This window comes from Dipodomys ordii, unplaced genomic scaffold (assembly GCF_000151885.1).
Source record: "Dipodomys ordii isolate 6190 unplaced genomic scaffold, Dord_2.0 Scaffold83, whole genome shotgun sequence".
NCBI classification, from domain to species: Eukaryota; Metazoa; Chordata; class Mammalia; order Rodentia; family Heteromyidae; genus Dipodomys; species Dipodomys ordii.
The window spans coordinates 1,735,442-1,754,342 of NW_012267299.1; the positions used below are offsets into that span (position 1 = coordinate 1,735,442).

Here is an 18,901-nt window from a genome sequence, read left to right on the forward strand (position 1 = left end):
TGAAGGTAGTAGAGCACTAACCCTTAGTGGAAAAAACACAGGGAAGGTATAAAGGCCCTGTGTTCAAGTCCTACAAGAATTAGTTTTACAGTTAGTCAGAAATTTGTATTATGAATCAAAATTACCTTTTCTTTCAGAAGCATAGAACATACACATAAACACTATCATAGAAAGGCTTTTGGGATAAGAAGTAACATGCATACTTGTCCTGAGTCAGGATCTAGCTTCACTTTTAAACTGGGATCTTCACGCTGGAGACATTTCAATGCATGATCCAAGTCTAGGGGACAAACAACATTTTCTAGGTCACTTACTATGCTGTAATGGTAAAAAGAGATAAACAAATAAACACATTTTGAAGAAGAAAATTTCAGATATAAATGCTTTGTAGACTTTAAAACAAAGTAACATGATCATGATGACCACAGACTGAGTGACCTAAAAGGTACCTACAATAAGCCAATAAGCAAAAACCTCAGGAAAAAGAATTCCAGATAGTGTAAATACAGTGTAAAGAATGGTCTGCTTTTAGAAAAGCAGCAAGAAGGCCAATAGCCAGATAGAATGAGGAGTAGCATCAAATTAGGAGAGAGACATGGGACAAGGACATCATGGAAGGTCTTAGAGGCCATGGTGAGAAGTCTGAGTTTGCACTAGGAAGCCATTGAAGGGCCTTAAAAGGGACCAGTAACAGCTGAGCACCAGTGGCTCATGCTTATAATCCTAGCTACTCAGGAGGCTGAGATCTGAGGATCACGGTTCAAAGCCAGCACAGGCAGGAAAGTTCGTGAGACTCTTATCTCCAATAAACCACTAGAAAATGGAAGTGCCACTGTGTCTCAAGCAGAAGAGCATTCGTCTTGAGCTAAAGAGCGCAGGGACAGCGCCCAAGCCCAGAGTTCAAGCCCCACAACAGACAAAAACAAAAACAAAAAAGGACAGTAACATCACATGATCACATTCTGCAAAGTCCAGTCTTTGGAATCCCATAGATAGCACCATAAGAATAAGAGTAAGGAAGAATATAAAATGAGAAAAAAATGGTCAAGATATAAGAAAAATAGGGGCTGAGAATGTGGCTCAGTGGTAGAGCGCTTGCCTTGCATGCATGAGGCCCTGGGTTCGACTCCTCAGCACCACATAAGCAAAAAGAAAAATGCCAGAAGTGGTGCTATGGCTCAAGTGGTAGAGAGCTAACCTTGAGCTGAAGAGCTGAGGGACAGCGCCCAGGCCCAGAGTTCAGGCCCCACGACCGGACCCCCCTCCCCCCAAAAATAAAGATATAAGAAAAATAAAATAGGGGGAAGGGGTGGTTGGAGCGAGGGGAGGGGGGGAGATGGGAAGGGATGGGAAGGGGAAACAAAGGAGGAGGCAACAATGCTTAATAAGAAATGTACTTATTATCTTGGCCATGTAATTGTAACCCCTCTGTATGGTATTTTCACAATAAAAAAAAAAGAGATGTTAAAAAAAAATAAAGGGGGCTGCGAAGGTGGCTCAGTGGTAGAGCGCTTGCCTTGAATGCATGAGGCCCTGGGTTCGATTCCTCAGCACCACATAAGCAAAAAGTAAAAAACCAGAAGTTGCGCTGTGGCTCAAGTGGTAGAGAGCTAGCCTTGAGCTGAAGAGTGAGGGACAGCACCCAGCCCAGAGTTCAGGCCCCACGACTGGACCCAAAAAAATAAAAAAGAAAAGAAAAATAATAAAGGAGGTTATAAAATTCAAAGAATCTCTTAAGTAAAACACTAGATTTCCATAAGAAATGCTTACCAATAAATTCAATTAAAGTTTAATTCATTCACATAAAAATATTTTTGAAGGTATGCTATAACTATTTTACCTAAATTATCAGAGCACCAAAATTATTCATACCTGGCTGCTTAGCCACTGATGGGGGTTCGATGGTACAGAAGAAAACAGGTTCTGGAATCTCTACCCCAGCCAATAAAAGCCTGTCGGCATCACTGTTTTGCCTGTGCTTCTTTTCTCCCTCCTTTCTGGCTTGGCGAGCTGCAGCTAATGCACTAGACTTGGATGAGACAATAGTGTCTCCAGTAGCAGTCTGCAAGCAAACAAGACAACTCAAACCTCAAGAGGCTGCAGCCAGCACTTACCTTCTGCCTCCCCAAGAACCTCAAGGCAAAAGACTCTTTCGGACTTCAAAATTTTAATCATATTATATGACATTTAAATCATTTAAATATGACATTTCAAATATGACAAAATATCTTTAAAATATGAAGAATTCTAGTAAATCAAGATCAAAACAGAATTCTAATATGATACTTTCTTCTCATCAGAACTTAAGAGGAATAGATTTATAAAGCTCATTTTAACTTTGCATATTTGCTCAATTGACTAGAATAAGAACTCTATCCGAAATACTGCTACAAATATTCTAACAATGAAACATACATACACACATTCAAAATTCATTTGGCAAAACAAATGTATCTGCCTAAATTTTCAGTCACAACAAGACATTAAATAAAAGACATTAATACCAAAAAGATTTTTATTATAATTTGACAGAAAATAACTGACTAAACTACCCAATGAGAATACACTTGACCATACAGAAATCGAAAGCGTCAATGCAGAATTTGGCTCTTCTTTAAAACATAATTTCACTTTAATTCAACATCACAAAGTTTTGTGCTAGTTCCCTTCTCTGTAAAGACAGTCCTGCTTAAGCAGGACTCCACACAAACTTGTGGAGATCCTTCCAGTGCTTCAAGGAATAGATAGTTCAACACTAGAAGTCCAGTATCTACATTTTCAATATGGAAATTTCTCACCAAAAAAAATCCTGAAACTTGCATTTAACCACAAAGAGTTGAAAATGTTCAAAGTAACACTGTGTACTCAATGAGAAATTTAAAAAAAAAAGGAGAACTGAACTTGATTTAATCATAAAAAAGAAATGTCCTTAGTTTTAAACTATTAAAACTAAGTGTTTTAGCATCAAGTGTTTTCATCTATTCATTCTAGGAGTACCTACACAATCCTTAACGATGTGCAAGCTCTGATCTATAAACTGAACAAAAGAAACCAAAACTTTTCCCCTGAAGGAGGCTTCATCAGCCAAATACCTTCTGTTACTACCTAACCAATTATATGGTAAAATTTTCTATAGAGAGCATATAAGGAGAAAAAAACCCAATGAGAATGAAACTATTTTAAGTAAACTTATAGCCTATATATGTATCCATGAAAAACATACTTTAAGTCAGATGCGGGTGGCTCAAGGCCTGTAATCCTAGCTACACAGGAGGCTGAGATGTGAGGATAATAGTTCAAAGTCAGCCCAGGTAGTAGAGACCATGAAAATTATCTCAAATTAACCACAACAAGTGGAGTTGTAGCTCAAGTTATAGAGTGCTACCTTTGAGCACAAAGGCTCAGGGTCAGAGCCCAGGCCCTGAGTTCAAGCCTGTAGACTAGCATGCATATGTACACACCACCACCAGGAAAAAAAACAACCCAGCATCAAAAAACCCCATAATTTACTTGGATTTGAACTATATGTGAATATAATCCCTCTTGGCTGTGGTCTGTTGTAATTTATTTTTCTAACAATGAGTAACATTCAACCATACTAATGGATATATACAGTATTTTCTATTCTAATGATGTCTATTTACATTGTTTGTGGACTTTTACTATTATAAAGTACTTACATAAGAGCAATATTTAAATTATTATCATTTATTATAGAGATCATTTAGTTACTTACATGTTTGAGCCCAACAGTCAAAGCAATGTTGCCAGCAGTGAGGGAAGGGATTTCTACATGTTGGTCAGCAAATGGCAAGAGTAGACGACTCACTCTCTCTCTACAAAACCATAATATAGATCTTTTTTTCCAGTAAAGTGCTTTTGAAGAAGTAAGTGCAGGTTTAGAAAATAACCTAATTTTCTACTTACGTGCAGTTTCCATTAACATTATGGATGGCCAGCTGGGGCTTCAATGTGCCTGAGTAAATGCGTATAAAAACCAGTGGTCCTCGCTGCCTGTCATGGAGAACTTTAAATGCCAGTGCACATAAGTCACCCTTATACCACGGGCTATAAAATAATGATACATTACAGAAAGTCACCCTTATACCACGGGCTATAAAGTAATGCTACATTACAGAAAGTCACCCTTGGGGCTGGGAAGGTGGTTGAGTGGTAGAGCGCTTGCCTTACATGCCTGAGGCCCTGGGTTCGATTCCTCAGCACCACATAAGCAAAAAGAAAAAAGCCGGAAGTGGCGCTGTGGCTCAAGTGGTAGAGTGTTAGCCTTGAGCTGAAGAGCTGAGGGACAGCACCCAGGCCCAGAGTTCAGGCCCCACGACTGGACCTCCCAGAAAGTCACCCTTATACCACGGACTATAAAATAATGATACATTACAGAAAGTCACCCTTATACCATGGCCTAGGAAACACACTTCCTATATGTCTATACAGATCACATCAGAATCACTATGAAAATGTAACAACTCACATCCTCCAAAGATCCGTCATACCTTTAAATAAAGCTAGCCAGGTCTGTTAATTTACATCACTAAATATCTCTTCCCCATTGGCTAAATTACTAAATGGAGATATTACTACTAAGTCTTCAAAAGTGAAAAGAACAGACTATCTTTAAATTATGACCTCTAACTTCATTGCTAAGAGTTCTCTCTTCAAAAAGACTATCTCCACCAGGCGCTGGTGGCTTACACCTATAAATCCTAGCTACTCAGGAGGCTGAAACCTGAGAATCTCGGTTCAAAGCCAGCATGGGCAGGAAAGTCCGTGAGACTCTTACCGACAATAAACCACCAGAAAACCAGAAGTGGCACTGTGGCTCAAGTTGTAGAGTGCTAGTCTTGAGCTGAAGAGCTGAGGGACAGTGCCCAGGCCCAGAGTTCAAGCCATGGGAATGCCATACCACTTGTCAAGACAACTGCACAGGATGACCAAATGGCTACTTGCCGGTGAGTGCCTTCACTCTTTCCTTTAGCCTTGTCCAGATACGTAATCATAAAAATCTATAGTAAGAATCTGAGTTTGTTTACAAAGATCACAATCTTATAGAATGGTGTTTTTCAATTGGTGTTCATAGGTAGGCTTTAGAAAGTTTGAATTTTCTTTAAATCGTCAAATTTTGTGTATAGGTACATCTTTTTGAAAAAATACCATGTTTTCATTAGTCTCAAAGAAATCCATGATCCCTAGATGACAGATCCTCTTCTCTGCATTTTATAGATGGAAGCATAAGCAACTTGGAATTTAAATCCAACATTACCAAGCCTAAATAATAGCTTCACAATGATGCCTTTCTACCTTAGAGATATGAAAAGTTATTAATGCCCTAGTTAACACAATTACAAACCACTTCTCTATTTTGTACAATGCTCATATATCCAACAACTATTACTTAAGTACAAAGCTGTTAGTGACAACAGAAATAAGACAGTGACCTTTCCTATAATTGCAAGTGAAATGAAATTATTTTATTTTCACTATAATTGGATGTGTCTTTTATCTCCTTTGTCTCTTGTATTTCTGTGTCTCCAAGATTCATTCTTTTTTTTTCTTTTTTGAGGTATGGAGGTGATACTGGGGTTTGAATTCAGGGCTTTTGTGTCCATAATATATCATTTTCAAAGACTTTTTTTCATCACAGTTATTCCAAATGGGTAGTGTAACTATTTTTCATTAAGTGAAGTCCACTGCAGGAATTCTACTTATATGACGACATACTTACAGAAATTCATACTCCCGCTCTTCAGGTGAAGGCAAGTACATAGTGATGGCATCTAGCAAGGGCTGGACACCTTTGTTTCTCAGGGCACTTCCACAAAGCACGGGCACTGCTGTTTGGGCCAGAGTCACTCTGTGTATTGCAGCCTGCAGCTAAGGTAAGAAAGTGGAGACAGTAAGTATCTACTTTGTGTTGAGTGTACTGTTTCTGCCAGAATCTCGCAAGGACGGGCCTTCCAAGCCACCCTTATAAAGCAGCCCTTCTCACCACATCTCCATCATCTTGCAGTCATCATCTTCTTTATAACACTAATCACTACACCTGGCACGTGAGATACTTATTAACTGTCTCTTGCTTATTAGAATGTAAAAATCCCACAAGTATTACAGTCTACCCGGTGAAAATATTACTAACTGTCCAGAAACTAGAAAAGTTTAAGACATAAGCAAGTAAAAGAATATGAATAAGTGAATTGATAATTTTGTGGTTCATCCACAGTTTAACAGAAGAACTGGAAATAAAAACCCACTTTATAATTACTTTTCTCAAAATAATTAGATCTAATATGTTAAAATCCAAAGGAAAACAAAAAATTAAAGTAGGAAACATTTTTTAAAAAGCACAGAAATCAAGGCTCTGGCAATCTACCTGCTTTTCCAGCTTTCAAAAAAGAACTGGTATGTCTGTTTTACTTTAGATTGTAAGCATGCTAAAAACAGAATTCATGTTGGAGGACAACAGGAAACACTACACATCAAACATTCAAATTCTAAGCAATAAGTTTTTAAATGATTTCATATAATTAAAAAGAAAAAGACTTTTTTGTACCTCTAATTTTAAGTAGCTGAAGAGTAGGTTCTTGTGTCTTTAATTAATTCATTCATTTTTGTAGTAGTGGGGTTTGAACTTAGGGTCTTGAATTTGCTCAGCTGGCTTGCTTTTTGGCTGACTACTTGAGCCACACCCCAAGCCTTGTTTCTTGCTGGTTATTTTGGAGATGGAGTCTAGTGAATTTTTCTACCAGGGATGGTCACAAAATGCAATCCTTCAGATTCCAGCCTTTTGAAGAGCAAGGATTACATGCATGAATTAAAGTGCTGGACTTACCTTCATTTTTTTAATGGCTGTTTTGAGATAGGGTCTCACTATGTAGCCCAAGTTGGCCCCAAACATACAAGCCTTCTGAATATCCCAAGTGCTAGGATTATAGAAATGAGCTACCATACCTGGTTTTATATTTTTTATGTGAATGATAGCTAAGTAAACTTGTTGGGCTCACTCTTGGTCCCATATTTTTTAGATTACCACAGTGAAACTTTCTTGGAAACTCTTAGAATCATAAAGGAAAATAAACAATATATTTGTCTAACAGGGAAAGGTATCTGGCAGATTCCTTGAGGAAATCTCATATTCAAATACTCTGAGTATCTCAATTTCCTCTTCGCAGTTTTAATGAATGTTAAAAGACAAAAAACTGGGGCTGGGAAGGTGGCTCAGTGGTAGAGTGCTTTCTTTGTATGCATGAGGCCCTCGGTAAGATTCCTCAGCACCACATAAGCAGAAAAAGCCAGAAGTGGGGCTGAGGCTCAAGTGGTAGAGCACTGGTCTACAGCTGAAGAGCTGAGGGACAGCACCCAGGCCCAGAGTTCAGGCCCCACGACTGACAAAAAAAAAAAAAAAGACAAAAACTATAACAAGTTTTTATTAAATTTAAAACAGGTACAGAATATTGATCATGAAGTAGGTTGACATACCAGTAACTTTTACGTATAACTCTGTATCTATGATTTCCCTAAATATCCTTAGAAAAATCAGAATGGAGAAGGACTGAAGAGTGAAAATACAACTCAATATAAATAAAAAACATCCAATTTCTAATTTTGTAAGGTATATCTCAAAATAGTAAATCATTGGCATTAATACTTGCGTGAGTAATGACTAACCTAATTTTTTAAATTAGTATTTCCTAATAATATACACAGTTAAAAAACTAAATAAAATTTTGTCAAAGCAACTAAGTAATACAATTACCTTTTCAGCTGGTAGCAAATCAAAATTTTCACTAAATTCTTCTAAAACCAAAGCAGCAAATTCATCATCCAAATCTGCAACCTAAAGAGAAAGGCTTTAAGTTCTTCCCTGTACTTCCACAATTATTAACTTTCTTAAATACAACCAATATGCATTATTTAAATATTTCAAGATAGCTATAGCTTCCATCTTATTATACAGGCGCCCAAACTCTTCATAGCTTTCAGATAGTTTTTCTCTTGAAGAAGAAAATTAGAAACTAAGGAAATACTAATAAGACTCCTAAACTCAAAGAGCCAGAATTTGAGTAGAATCTCAATAAAGCACTTTCCCTACCAAGAGTGCTCAAAAGAAATGAAAGAAAACATACAACTTGCAGCCAATAGTAACACCACAGTTTGCTCTTAGATAATTTGGGATTTTAGTTAATAAAAAGTCATCTGGTATCCCTCTAACATTCTAGTTGATCATATTTCCTAAGACAGTCAAAGAATTGTAATTCTTACTGTAATTCTTCACCAAGGGAAATCATTTCATGGAAGGATATTGACATTATTTCAATTCTTTTCATAATTATCTACCTTGAGGAAACAGGAGAATCTAGCAGGTAATAAATTAGTAAAACAGTTTAAAAAGTTGATAGCAGTATAAGGTAGCAAAATATTCAAACTATAGCGGAAATATACCTAATTGTCCAGGAAAGTAGTATCTGTGAGGTAGATCCCATCTGGACTCAGCCTGCTGGAAACAATTCCCCACTGTCTACTTGTTCATTTTCAGTCAAATTATATTACCTCCTTCTACACTATACCCTATGCAGATAATATTAGAACCATCTCTCAGGGCTGTTGTGAGGATTAAGTAACCAATTTCAATTCTATTTTCCATTCTATTCGGACATACAAAGTTGATTCTAGTCCCTAATAATATTTTCCACTATGAAAACCAAGACAAAATTGACCATTGTAACCATTTTTAAACACAGTTCAGCAGTGTTAAGCACATCAATATCGCTGTGCTGAATACTATCCCACTGTGTGTTTATGACATATTTTATTCACCTCTTGATGAGCAGACCCTTGGCTGGCTCCCACACTTGGCTCTTGTGAGTAACACTGCTAGGGATGCAGATGTACAAATATTTTTTCAAGGCCCTGTTTTTCATTCTTAGGAGTATGTATACAGAATGAAAATTTGAGATTATATAGTCATTCTATTTTCAATTTTCTGAAGAGCTTCCATGTTTTTTCAATAGCAATGATACAACTATACTCTCACTAACAATAGTGCCAGGACTTTCACCAATAGTGAAGTTCACCAATAGTGAACTCAGGACCTTGTGTTCACTAGGCAGGAACTCTTTCTCTTGAACCGTATGTCCAGCCTTTTTAAATTTTGTTATTTTCCAAGTAGGCTCTTGCTTTATGCCTAAGCCTACCTGGACTATGATCCTCCTATTTAAGCTTCCCTCATAGCAAAGATAACAGATGTGTGCCACTACATCCAGTTCTTTAGGGATTGAGAAAGATCTCAAGAGTTGTTTTTTCCCAGGCTGGTCTTGAACTGCAATCCTCCCAACCTCAAGATTCCCAAGTAGATAGAATTAGTTGTGAGCCATCACTATGCTCATTTTATTTTGGGGGGGGGGAGTTGATTGTAGGTACATTAATGCATGTGAGGTGGTCTCATTCTCTAATTTTTTTTTTTTTGTCTGTTGTGAGGCTTGAACTCTGGGCTTGGGCACTGTCCCTGCGCTCTTCAGCTCAAAGCAAGTGCTCTACCACTTGAGCCACAGCAGCACTTCCTGTTTTCTAGTGGTTTATTGGAGATAAGAGTCTCATGGACTTTCCTGCCTGTGCTAGCTTTGAACCGTGATCCTCAGATCTCAGCCTCCTGAGTAGCTAGGATTACAGGTGTGAGCCACTGGCGCCCGGTTCATTCTCTAAATTTTATTTTATTTCATTATTTATTTTTGGTCAGTTGTGGGGCCTGAACTCTGGGCCTGGGTGCTGTCCCTCAGCTCTTTAGATCAAGGCTAGCACCCTACCACTTGAGCCACAGCGCCACTTCCGGCTTTTTCTGATTATGTGGTACTGAGGAATCAAACCCAGGGCCTCATGCATGCAAGGCAAGCACTCTACCACTGAGCCACCTTCCCAGCCCTCTCTAAATTTTATATATACTTATATACTCCTTATAGTTAATTAGGTATTGATTGATAATCACAAATTTTTTATCATCATATATTATCATGTCCCTGAAAATGAGAGAATACATGCAAATATGTGTTGGCTCCTCAATGAACTGTAAGATCCTTCTTTATAGTCCTATCTTTTTTGTATTAAAACAATATGTGTTCACACAAAACAAACCCACAGAAAAACCAACTATACATGCAGTCATGCTGTCTATTTTAATTTTTGTTCTGTGCTCTGCTAACCTAGAGTAGCAGTACTACAAAGTGGACAGCAGTTGTAACTGAGCTAAGGCAGATCAAGATTCCAGCTCTACCACTTCATTAGCTGTGTGACAATTTAGTTAAGCATTTGAAGACTGTTTCTCCCCTTAACCACCAAAGAACCAGAAGTGGTGCTGTGGTTCAAGTGGTAGAGCACTAGCCTTGAGAAAAAGAAGCCTTGAAAAAGAAGTGCCCAGGCCATGAGTTCAAGCCCTAGGGCCAGAAAAAAAACAAACATATATATATATATATATATATATATATATATATATATATTACTTGGTCACATTTAAGTTAGAAGTAAAAAAAAATCAAAGGGATCACAATCAAATACTTTTATCTATTGTAAGATTTAGGGAGTCTGAGGTATGTATTACTTTGTACTATAAATGAATACAAATATTAGAAATATGAACAAACATGAGCTTGCTATTTTTTGTCAAAATTTTGAGGATACAGTCTAGATCTATATGGTTTAAAATTTTTCTAAATACTTTAATCTCTGGTAAAGATAAAAGCAGTTTGATCTCTGACCATTTTGTCAGTTGCTTTGGTCCAGCAATTATACAAATCAAACTTCAAGAAACTGTTGCACATGTGCAGTGAGAGATACAAAGAGGTTCATAGCAACAGTATTTGTAACAAAAGAAAACCTTAAAGTCCATCCACAGGGGAAGATAGTAACTTGTGCTCAAATCACATATTGAAACAACATACAGGATAGAAACTGAATATGGTTAAATTTTAACTACATATAGTAACAGGGATGAATCTCTTACATAATAGGGAATAATGTAATAAAATACAAACAGCACATTCCACTTTAAACTCACAACATGCAAAACTAAGTTCTTTAGGGATATAATTTGTAGTAATTTATAAAAAGCTAAAAAAAAGACAAATACTAAAATACGTCAGAGCTGGAGGTATTAGTTCAGTGGTAGAGTACTCTCAAGGCACTGAATTCAACAACCAACACAAAAGTATGTACTTATGCTTCTGTGTGTGCGCGAGCACACACACACACACACACACATAGTGACACTGCTACATATACTGGTGTTGGCTTATTCATTAGACTTAAATATTCCATGTAATTTTATATAAATTTTTACAATAAATAATGCTCTTTCAAAGTTACTGAACACTTAAACAATTTTAAACTCAAGAATTTACTTGTTCAATTAAGCTGTTCCTTGCTTCAAGTGTCTTCTTCAGCAATTCAGGATCACTCATTTCCAAGAGGGGTTTTCTCTCAAAGTCTTTTCCATCTTCTGAATTAGGATTCCAAAGAAGTTTTTCTTTACTTACTACATCCACAATTCCTTTGAAAGTTTTGGCTTCACCAATCGGTAACTATGAGCAGAGTGAGATTAGCATGATAAAAACCATCACTCACTTAGAATTGCACTGATGACAAAACTCTACTCATACCATTTCCTCCTGAATGTCTATTGCCATTATAGCAATTTTTATTTATAGCCCAACTTCTTCCAAAAAGGTTTTGAGATTACTTCAAAAATGTATATGTCACAAAAAATAAATTAGTGAGGAACCTAAGGAACTTATGTTAATTAATGAATTTACCTGTAAAAGCAAAGGCTTTGCCTTTAACTTCTCTCTGATACTTTCAACTGCATAGAGGAAACTGTAAAAAGCAAAATAATCAGTTTAAAATATTTGAAGCAGGATTAAAAGTATTCCCTAATGAAGGAAGGGGTAACATTGACCAAGAAGCCATGTACCCATAACCTTTGTTAATAGTAACAACTTAATAGTAACAATAAAATGTTCTCTAAAATAACTTATTATTTTCAATGCTTACCATTTAACAGCTTTATATGGGACACCACCTTGAATAATCTTGTTAATAGTAATTAAAAATCTACTATAATCCTACATAAAAGAGTTTAGAAATTAAGTTTACAGATGAAGGCTAAATGAGTTGATCAAGATCACATGGGGAAAAAAAGATTCAAAAGCAAGTTTACATGTTACTCAAGGATTCTTCTACAGTTGTATTTGCTATTACACAAGGTTACCAGATTTCTTCCAAGAGCCAGACTATTCTCTACATACATCATTGGTACGATACTATGTGCCTCATTTCTATGGTTACCTACGCAATAATCATCTTTGGCATACAGGTAATTTATAGCTACATAAGGAGATCATTTTGGTCCCAATGTCCTGAGAACCAGCCTATTATTCAGCTCTCCTTCCCCATCACCACAGGCACATCACCCTACCAAGGAAACTCCAAACAGAAGGATCAGAATTGAGGCCAGCACATTTTAGAGGCTGCTGTGCTGGAATTAAGACAAGAATCCATTCAATAAATAAACAAGCAGCTTTGGAATTACTGTGGAGAGTTACATAAACACAAAGAACACAGCTATGCAGTCCCAGAGGAATAACAGTTTGTTCTGTGATTTTAGTGCATGCTCTCTTGTGCTCGCTCTCTCTCTCTCTTGCTCTCTCTCCCTCCCTCCCTCTCTCTCCATAGACCAGAATCTTTCCCTATCACATTTTCCCTGGAATCCTTAGTGTTCTTGATTTTCTCCCTTTCACTAAGCTGTTCCCAGTAGCTGGAGAAAATCAGGGGATAAGTGCAGGAAACTACTCTCTAGCTCTAGGAATTATTAGGGATAAGTAAACATTAGCAATACCAGGTACTATCCCTCTAGAGTTCCAAAGATAACCAATAGAATCAATAAGATAGATAAAACTTTATCAGGATCTGAGAAACATGATCTAGCCCCCTAAACTCAATTGTAATCCATGAAAAGATCAAATTATATGCTAACTTCGATAAACCAAAGACATCCTATATACCTTGCTCCAGTTTTGTCCATCTTGTTTAAAAAACAGATCCGAGGTATTTTGTGTTTATCAGCTTGCCTCCATACAGTAAGAGTTTGGGCCTAAAGCAAAGAAGAAGGGGGGAAAGCCCTCAGTGTTAGGTTTTATTTCATTGTCGAGGATCATCAGGTGGGGCATTCAATAATTGTATTAGTACCCTGACTTCATTTTGAAAATTTTCAAATCTGTAGAGAAGTTGGTAAGACAGTAAATGATTCCCAAATATTAACATTTGACCACATTTACTTTACTGTCTCTACCAACATGCATGGACTGTATATGTGGTGGCAGTGTGAATGTGCTGCCCAAATCCCCATTTTCAGGGAATCTGACTGATGTACCAACTGCTGCCCCTCTGGATCTCCCACCATACCTGCCCAGGTCCATCTTCTGAGCTGTTCTAGCTAAGGACTGAGCATACCACGGGTACGAGTATAGACCTGTTCCTCTAGGACATGATTTCTCTGGCATGATTCCAATTTGGCTCAAGTACTTCCCACTAGCTTGGCCAAATCTTTCATGGAGCTTTGGTACAGAGACTCAATCTACCCAATGCTTCCTTGCACTTCCTTCACAGGCATCCGACCTGCACTGTGATCTGAATGTTCTCTACCACTTCTGTCTCCTCTCCCTTGCTCTTCGCTCAGTGGCAGATATTATCATACTTTAACACATGAACAAGGACATTTTCCTGAATAAATAAATGTAATTACCATACTCAGAAAACTTTATGTTTAACACAATATTTTTATCTGATATCCTTAGTCCATGTTCAAATCTCTCTAATTTTTCCCAGTGATATTTTCTGTAACCTTCTTTTATGATCTGGGACCCAGCTGAAGAGCATAAGTCACATTTAGTTTTCTGGCCTCTTTAGGATTTCTCCAGCTTCTTACCAACGACCACCATCCCCAGTCATTTATAGTACTTCAAGACATTTTTCAATTTCCAGAAAGTTATAGTTAGTTTTGTTATTGTTGTTGTTTCTAGAAGGTTTTTCACTTAGATTTTTCTCTTTTTTTGGGGGGGTGGGGGGAGGTCCGGTCGTGGGGCCTGAACTCTGGGCCTGGGCGCTGACCCTCAGCTCTTCAGCTCAAGGCTAGCCCTCTACCACTTGAGCCACAGCACCACTTCCGGCTTTTTTCTTATGTGGTGCTGAGGAATCGAACCCAGGGCCTCATGCATGCAAGACAAGCGCTCTACCACTGAGCCACCTTCCCAGCCCATTAGATTTCTCTTATTGTCCCATGGTTACATATAGACCAAACATCTTTGGGAGGAATAGAACACAGGTAATACTGTGTCCTTCTTGGTTCATTATACTATATCAATTTGTCCTAATTTGGGGACTACTTAAGATAATATCATGGCAGATCACTGGTGGCTTGTGCCTGTAATTCTGGCTACTTAGGAGGCTGAGACCTGGAAGACTGGAATTAAAAGCTAGCTCAGGAAGAAAAGTCTGTGAGACTGAATGATTCAAGTGGTAGAATGCCTACTGTGAGCAAGAAAGTAGAGTGAGGGCACAAAAGTCTTAAAGAAGGCCTGAGTTCAAGCCCTGGTACTGGCATACACACAGAGACACAGAAACACATAGATAATTAGTAATTTTAAGGTTAAAAGAAAATGGGTTCCACATTCAACATAGAGCCTATGTTGGTTGTAGGAAAAGAGGATTTAACTATCCCTTAAAAAGAGAGCACTAGTAATATAATTAATCCACTATCAAAATTTAACAATCTTCACACACAGATACACATACTTACACACTTCTTTTTGGCAGTGCTAGTATCAAATCCTGGGTCTCATGAACATAAGGAAGGTGACTCCTAGCCCAAGAACTTTTACAGGAGTTGCTGGGAGATAATTTTTCACAGGTCTCTCATGTTCCTACATGTTGTTTTAAAAGACACTGATTTCCTCTATTCTGCCCATCTTTTCAAGGATCTAGGTCTATCAAACAGCTTTAAAAACAGATAGTGTGTCTTTGGGAACAAAATGCAGGTTTGCTTACCTTCCTAATAAATAATGTCTGCCTTCAGAAGAAAAGGCAGGAATTGATGATTGCACACTATAAAATATTCCTATTAAGTACAAAATTCTTCTTTTTATTGGCTTTTCCCCTGCTCACTATGTCCAAGACTAGAACTCAAGCTTGGTATCTGATGCTTTCGCTCCTTGGCTGATGGTCTCCTATTTGAGTCCCTCACCCCCATCCCCAAGAGTGCTCTTAATCCCCTTCAGAGCTCCTTTCATGCCACCCTGTAGAGATCCAGAAACCAGAACAAGAAAATACTAAAACTCATTTGTGACTAAAAAGTTCTTTGTCTCTTACTCAGGAACTCTGTGTGTCCTGCCAGAAGCCATGAAACTAGGGCAGATGAATGGGTTGGCTTAAAGTAACAAAACCTCAGGCTCTCTGCAGTTCTTGGCACTAACTTTCATTATTTTCTACAGAGAAGCTAACATTTCTATCAAATATCCAAGATCATATTCAATATTAAATTTCAGCCTCCCACCAAAAGTGAAGACAAAGGGTGAACCAATTCAGCAGGGATACTCAGTAGACACTATGTTGGAAATGAACTACACAACTTGGGAAGAAGGGCTGTCAGGAGGGGAAAAACTGGGAGAGAATGAGGGAGGGGTGACACTGTTCAAAAAGAAATGTACTCACTACCTGATCTGTGTAACTGTAATCCCTCTGTAAATCACCTTTACAATAGAATTTTTAAAAGAAAAAAAATTAAAAATAAATTTCAGCTTCCCAAAACCATAATGAAGGTCTACAGGTATCTAATTTTAACACATTCTACATATGTGTATAGACATGTGTGTCTATATATGTGTACATATACATACACATACATGTTTATAAACACACATGCACATAGATTCACAAATCATGGTGTCTTTTTTTTTGGGGGGGGGATCTGCTTATGGGCCTGAACTCTGAGCCTGGGTGCTGTCCCTCAGCTCTTCAGCTCAAGGCTAGTGCTCTACCACTTGAGCCACAGCGCCACTTCTGGCTTTTTGTTTTTTCTGCTTATGTGGTGCTCAGGAATCGAACCCAGGGCCTCATGCATGCAAGGCAAGCACTCTACCACTGAGCCTCCTTCCCAGCCCTGCTATCTTTTTTAAAAAATTTAGCAACATTTTTACCTCTACACCAGCAGAGGCATCAAATACAGCCACCGCACCATCCAATACTCGTAAGCAGCGCTCAACCTCCAGGGTAAAATCCACATGACCTAAGAAAAGGACAAGGAATACTAACAACGGTCTTAAAAACAAAACAATCACAAGACTCAGCAGTTTCACTTCTGGTTATATACCAGAAAAGACATTTGTATACTCATGTCCACAGCAACATTATTTACCAAAAAGTAAAAGCAACCCAAATATCCCTCAGTGGAGGAATAAACAAAACCTGGTACAAACAGGTAGGCCCTCTACATCCATGGGGGTTGCAACTGCAGATTCAATCATGGATGGAAAACATTGGAGAAAAAACTGTGTTTAAACTAAATACTTGCAGACTTTTTTGTTATTCTCTAAACCATACAGTATAACAACTTTTTGTAGCATTTAAATTAGTTATTACAATCATGTGAGAGGATATACATAGGTTATATGCAAGTATTTTTCATCTTGTATAAGGGACTTGAACATCTACAGATTTTGGTATCCACAGAAGATCCTGGAACATTATCCTTCATAGTGAGAGATAGCAATACATAAAAGGGAATACTATGTTCTCTTCAAAGGAAAGAAATCTTACAAGCTGCTACAACATGTTATGTGTTAAGTGAATAAGACTATCATAGGACAAATGTGATATGATTCTATTTGTATGAAGTATTTAAAGTAATCAAGTTCATGGATATATAAATTGGAATGATGGTGTTGGATGAGGGACAAAATAGAACAGTTGTTTAATAAAGTACAAAGTTTATGTTCTGCAAGATGAAAAAGTTACTGCGCATCTGCTTCAAAGTGATGTGGATATACTTAACGTTACTGAATATATATTTAAAAATAGCTGCTGTGGACGGAGGGGAGCAAGATGGTGGCACCAAAAGGGAGCTACTGGGTCCGGGCCCAACTGGGATTCCCGCCACTGCTGCTGCTATTGACCTTGGCCCTAGCGTTTGACTCGATCTTGGGTGATACAGCATCCTGCCACGGGGCCTGTCAGTTGACCTACTCCTTGCACACCTACCCCAAGGAAGAGGAGTTGTCTGCATGTCAGAGAGGTTGCAGGCTGTTTTCAAGTTTTCAGTTTGTGGATGATGGAATTGATTTAAATCGAACCAAATTGTAATGTGAATCTGCATGTATAGAACATATTTCCAACCTGATGAGCAATATGCTTGCCATCTCAGATGCCAAGATCAGCTACTATTTGCTGAATTGAAACAAGAACAACTAATGTCCCTGATGCCAAAAATACACCTCCTCTTCCCTCTAACTCTGGTGAGCTCATTCTGGAGTTACATGATGGACTCTGCACAGAGCTTCATAACCTCTTCATGGACCTTGCATCGTCAAGCTGATGATGGGAAAATAGTGATATTCTAGTCGAAGCCAGAAATTCAGTTTGCACCACAGTTGGCACAGGAGGCTACAAATTTGGGATAATCTTCTCTGAGCAAAATGTCCTATCTGCCCTTGAGAAGTTCACAGTCACACAGAAACTATCTTGAAGATGGAGAAAGTGATGGCTTTTTGAGATGCTTCTCTCTCAACTCTGGGTGGATTTTAACCATGACTCTTGTCCTCTCAGTAATGGTTTTGCTCTGGATTTGTTGTGCAGCTTTTACTACAGCTGTGGAACAGTATGTTCCCCCTGAGAAGCCGAGTATCTATGGTGACTTGGAATTTGTGAATGAACAAAAGCTAAGCAAATATCTAGCTTCTTCTCTTGTGGTTGTTAGATCTAAAGTTGAAGATCATGAAGAAGCAGGACCTCTACCTACTAAAGTAAATCTTGCCCATCCAGAAATTTAAGAGGTCTTCTTAAAAAGAAAAGTGGGAAGGTGGCTCAGTGGTAGAGCACTTGCCTTGCATGCATGAGGCCCTGAGTTCAATTCCTGAGCACCACATAAGCAGAAAAAACAAAAAGCCGGAAGTGGTGCTACGGCTCAAGTGGTAGTGCACTAGCCTTGAGCTGAAGAGCTGAGGGACAGCACCCAGGCCCAGAGTTCAGGCCCCATGACCGGACCCAAAAAAAAAAAAATGGTTTCATTAGATTTAGGCCATAAGTCAATATGAAGTGCAAATTAATTCACCCAAATGTGTGAGGACCATATTTACTATAACTGTACCTATAGGGTTTTTCCCCCTAGTAACTTAAGACATGGACATTTGGGTTGTATTTTTATTTTACTAATGTCTATAGCCACTTTGTAAGTTGTGTTGGTTTTGTTGGTTTTTTTCTCTGTTAGCCAAATTCTATGAGTTGATTATAGTTCTTCCCCACCTCCTATCATGATACTGTCAATCATCTTAGTTAATAAGCTGAATACTTAGGATATGACGCTTTTGCTTAGCAGTGGCCCACAAAGCTGTAATTTGAATTTAGCAGAAAATGGCATTTAATGATACTACATTTTCAATTGTATTGAATTGAAATAATTAAAATTTTATTTGAATAATTATGTGCTGAAAAAAAATAGCTGCTGTGTGCTAGTAACTCATACCTGTAATCCTGGCTACTCAAGAGGCTGAGATCTGAGGACTGCAATTCAAAGCCTACCTGGGCAGAAAATTCCAGGAGATATATCTCTACCTAGCTACCAAAAAAAAAAAAA

At 38.0% G+C, this 18,901-nt stretch overlaps 1 protein-coding gene and 1 pseudogene across 2 annotated transcripts in view; one reads left to right on the forward strand and one right to left on the reverse strand.

Moving 5' to 3' along the window:
• Gfm2 (G elongation factor, mitochondrial 2) overlaps nucleotides 1-18,901 on the reverse strand; it is a 35,701-nt gene that overhangs the window by 9,272 nt on the left and 7,528 nt on the right. For both annotated transcript variants that reach the window (XM_013025261.1, XM_013025260.1), the window contains 10 exons: nucleotides 16,251-16,339; nucleotides 13,062-13,150; nucleotides 11,814-11,874; nucleotides 11,403-11,582; nucleotides 7,769-7,849; nucleotides 5,741-5,889; nucleotides 3,928-4,068; nucleotides 3,737-3,836; nucleotides 1,873-2,062; nucleotides 204-280 (listed from right to left, as the gene is read on the reverse strand). In XM_013025261.1, coding sequence (XP_012880715.1) covers nucleotides 204-280; nucleotides 1,873-2,062; nucleotides 3,737-3,836; nucleotides 3,928-4,068; nucleotides 5,741-5,889; nucleotides 7,769-7,849; nucleotides 11,403-11,582; nucleotides 11,814-11,874; nucleotides 13,062-13,150; nucleotides 16,251-16,339 — 1,157 coding nt within the window. The remainder of the gene's footprint in view (nucleotides 1-203; nucleotides 281-1,872; nucleotides 2,063-3,736; nucleotides 3,837-3,927; nucleotides 4,069-5,740; nucleotides 5,890-7,768; nucleotides 7,850-11,402; nucleotides 11,583-11,813; nucleotides 11,875-13,061; nucleotides 13,151-16,250; nucleotides 16,340-18,901) is intronic.
• Nucleotides 17,155-18,098, forward strand: LOC105992410 (annotated as a pseudogene).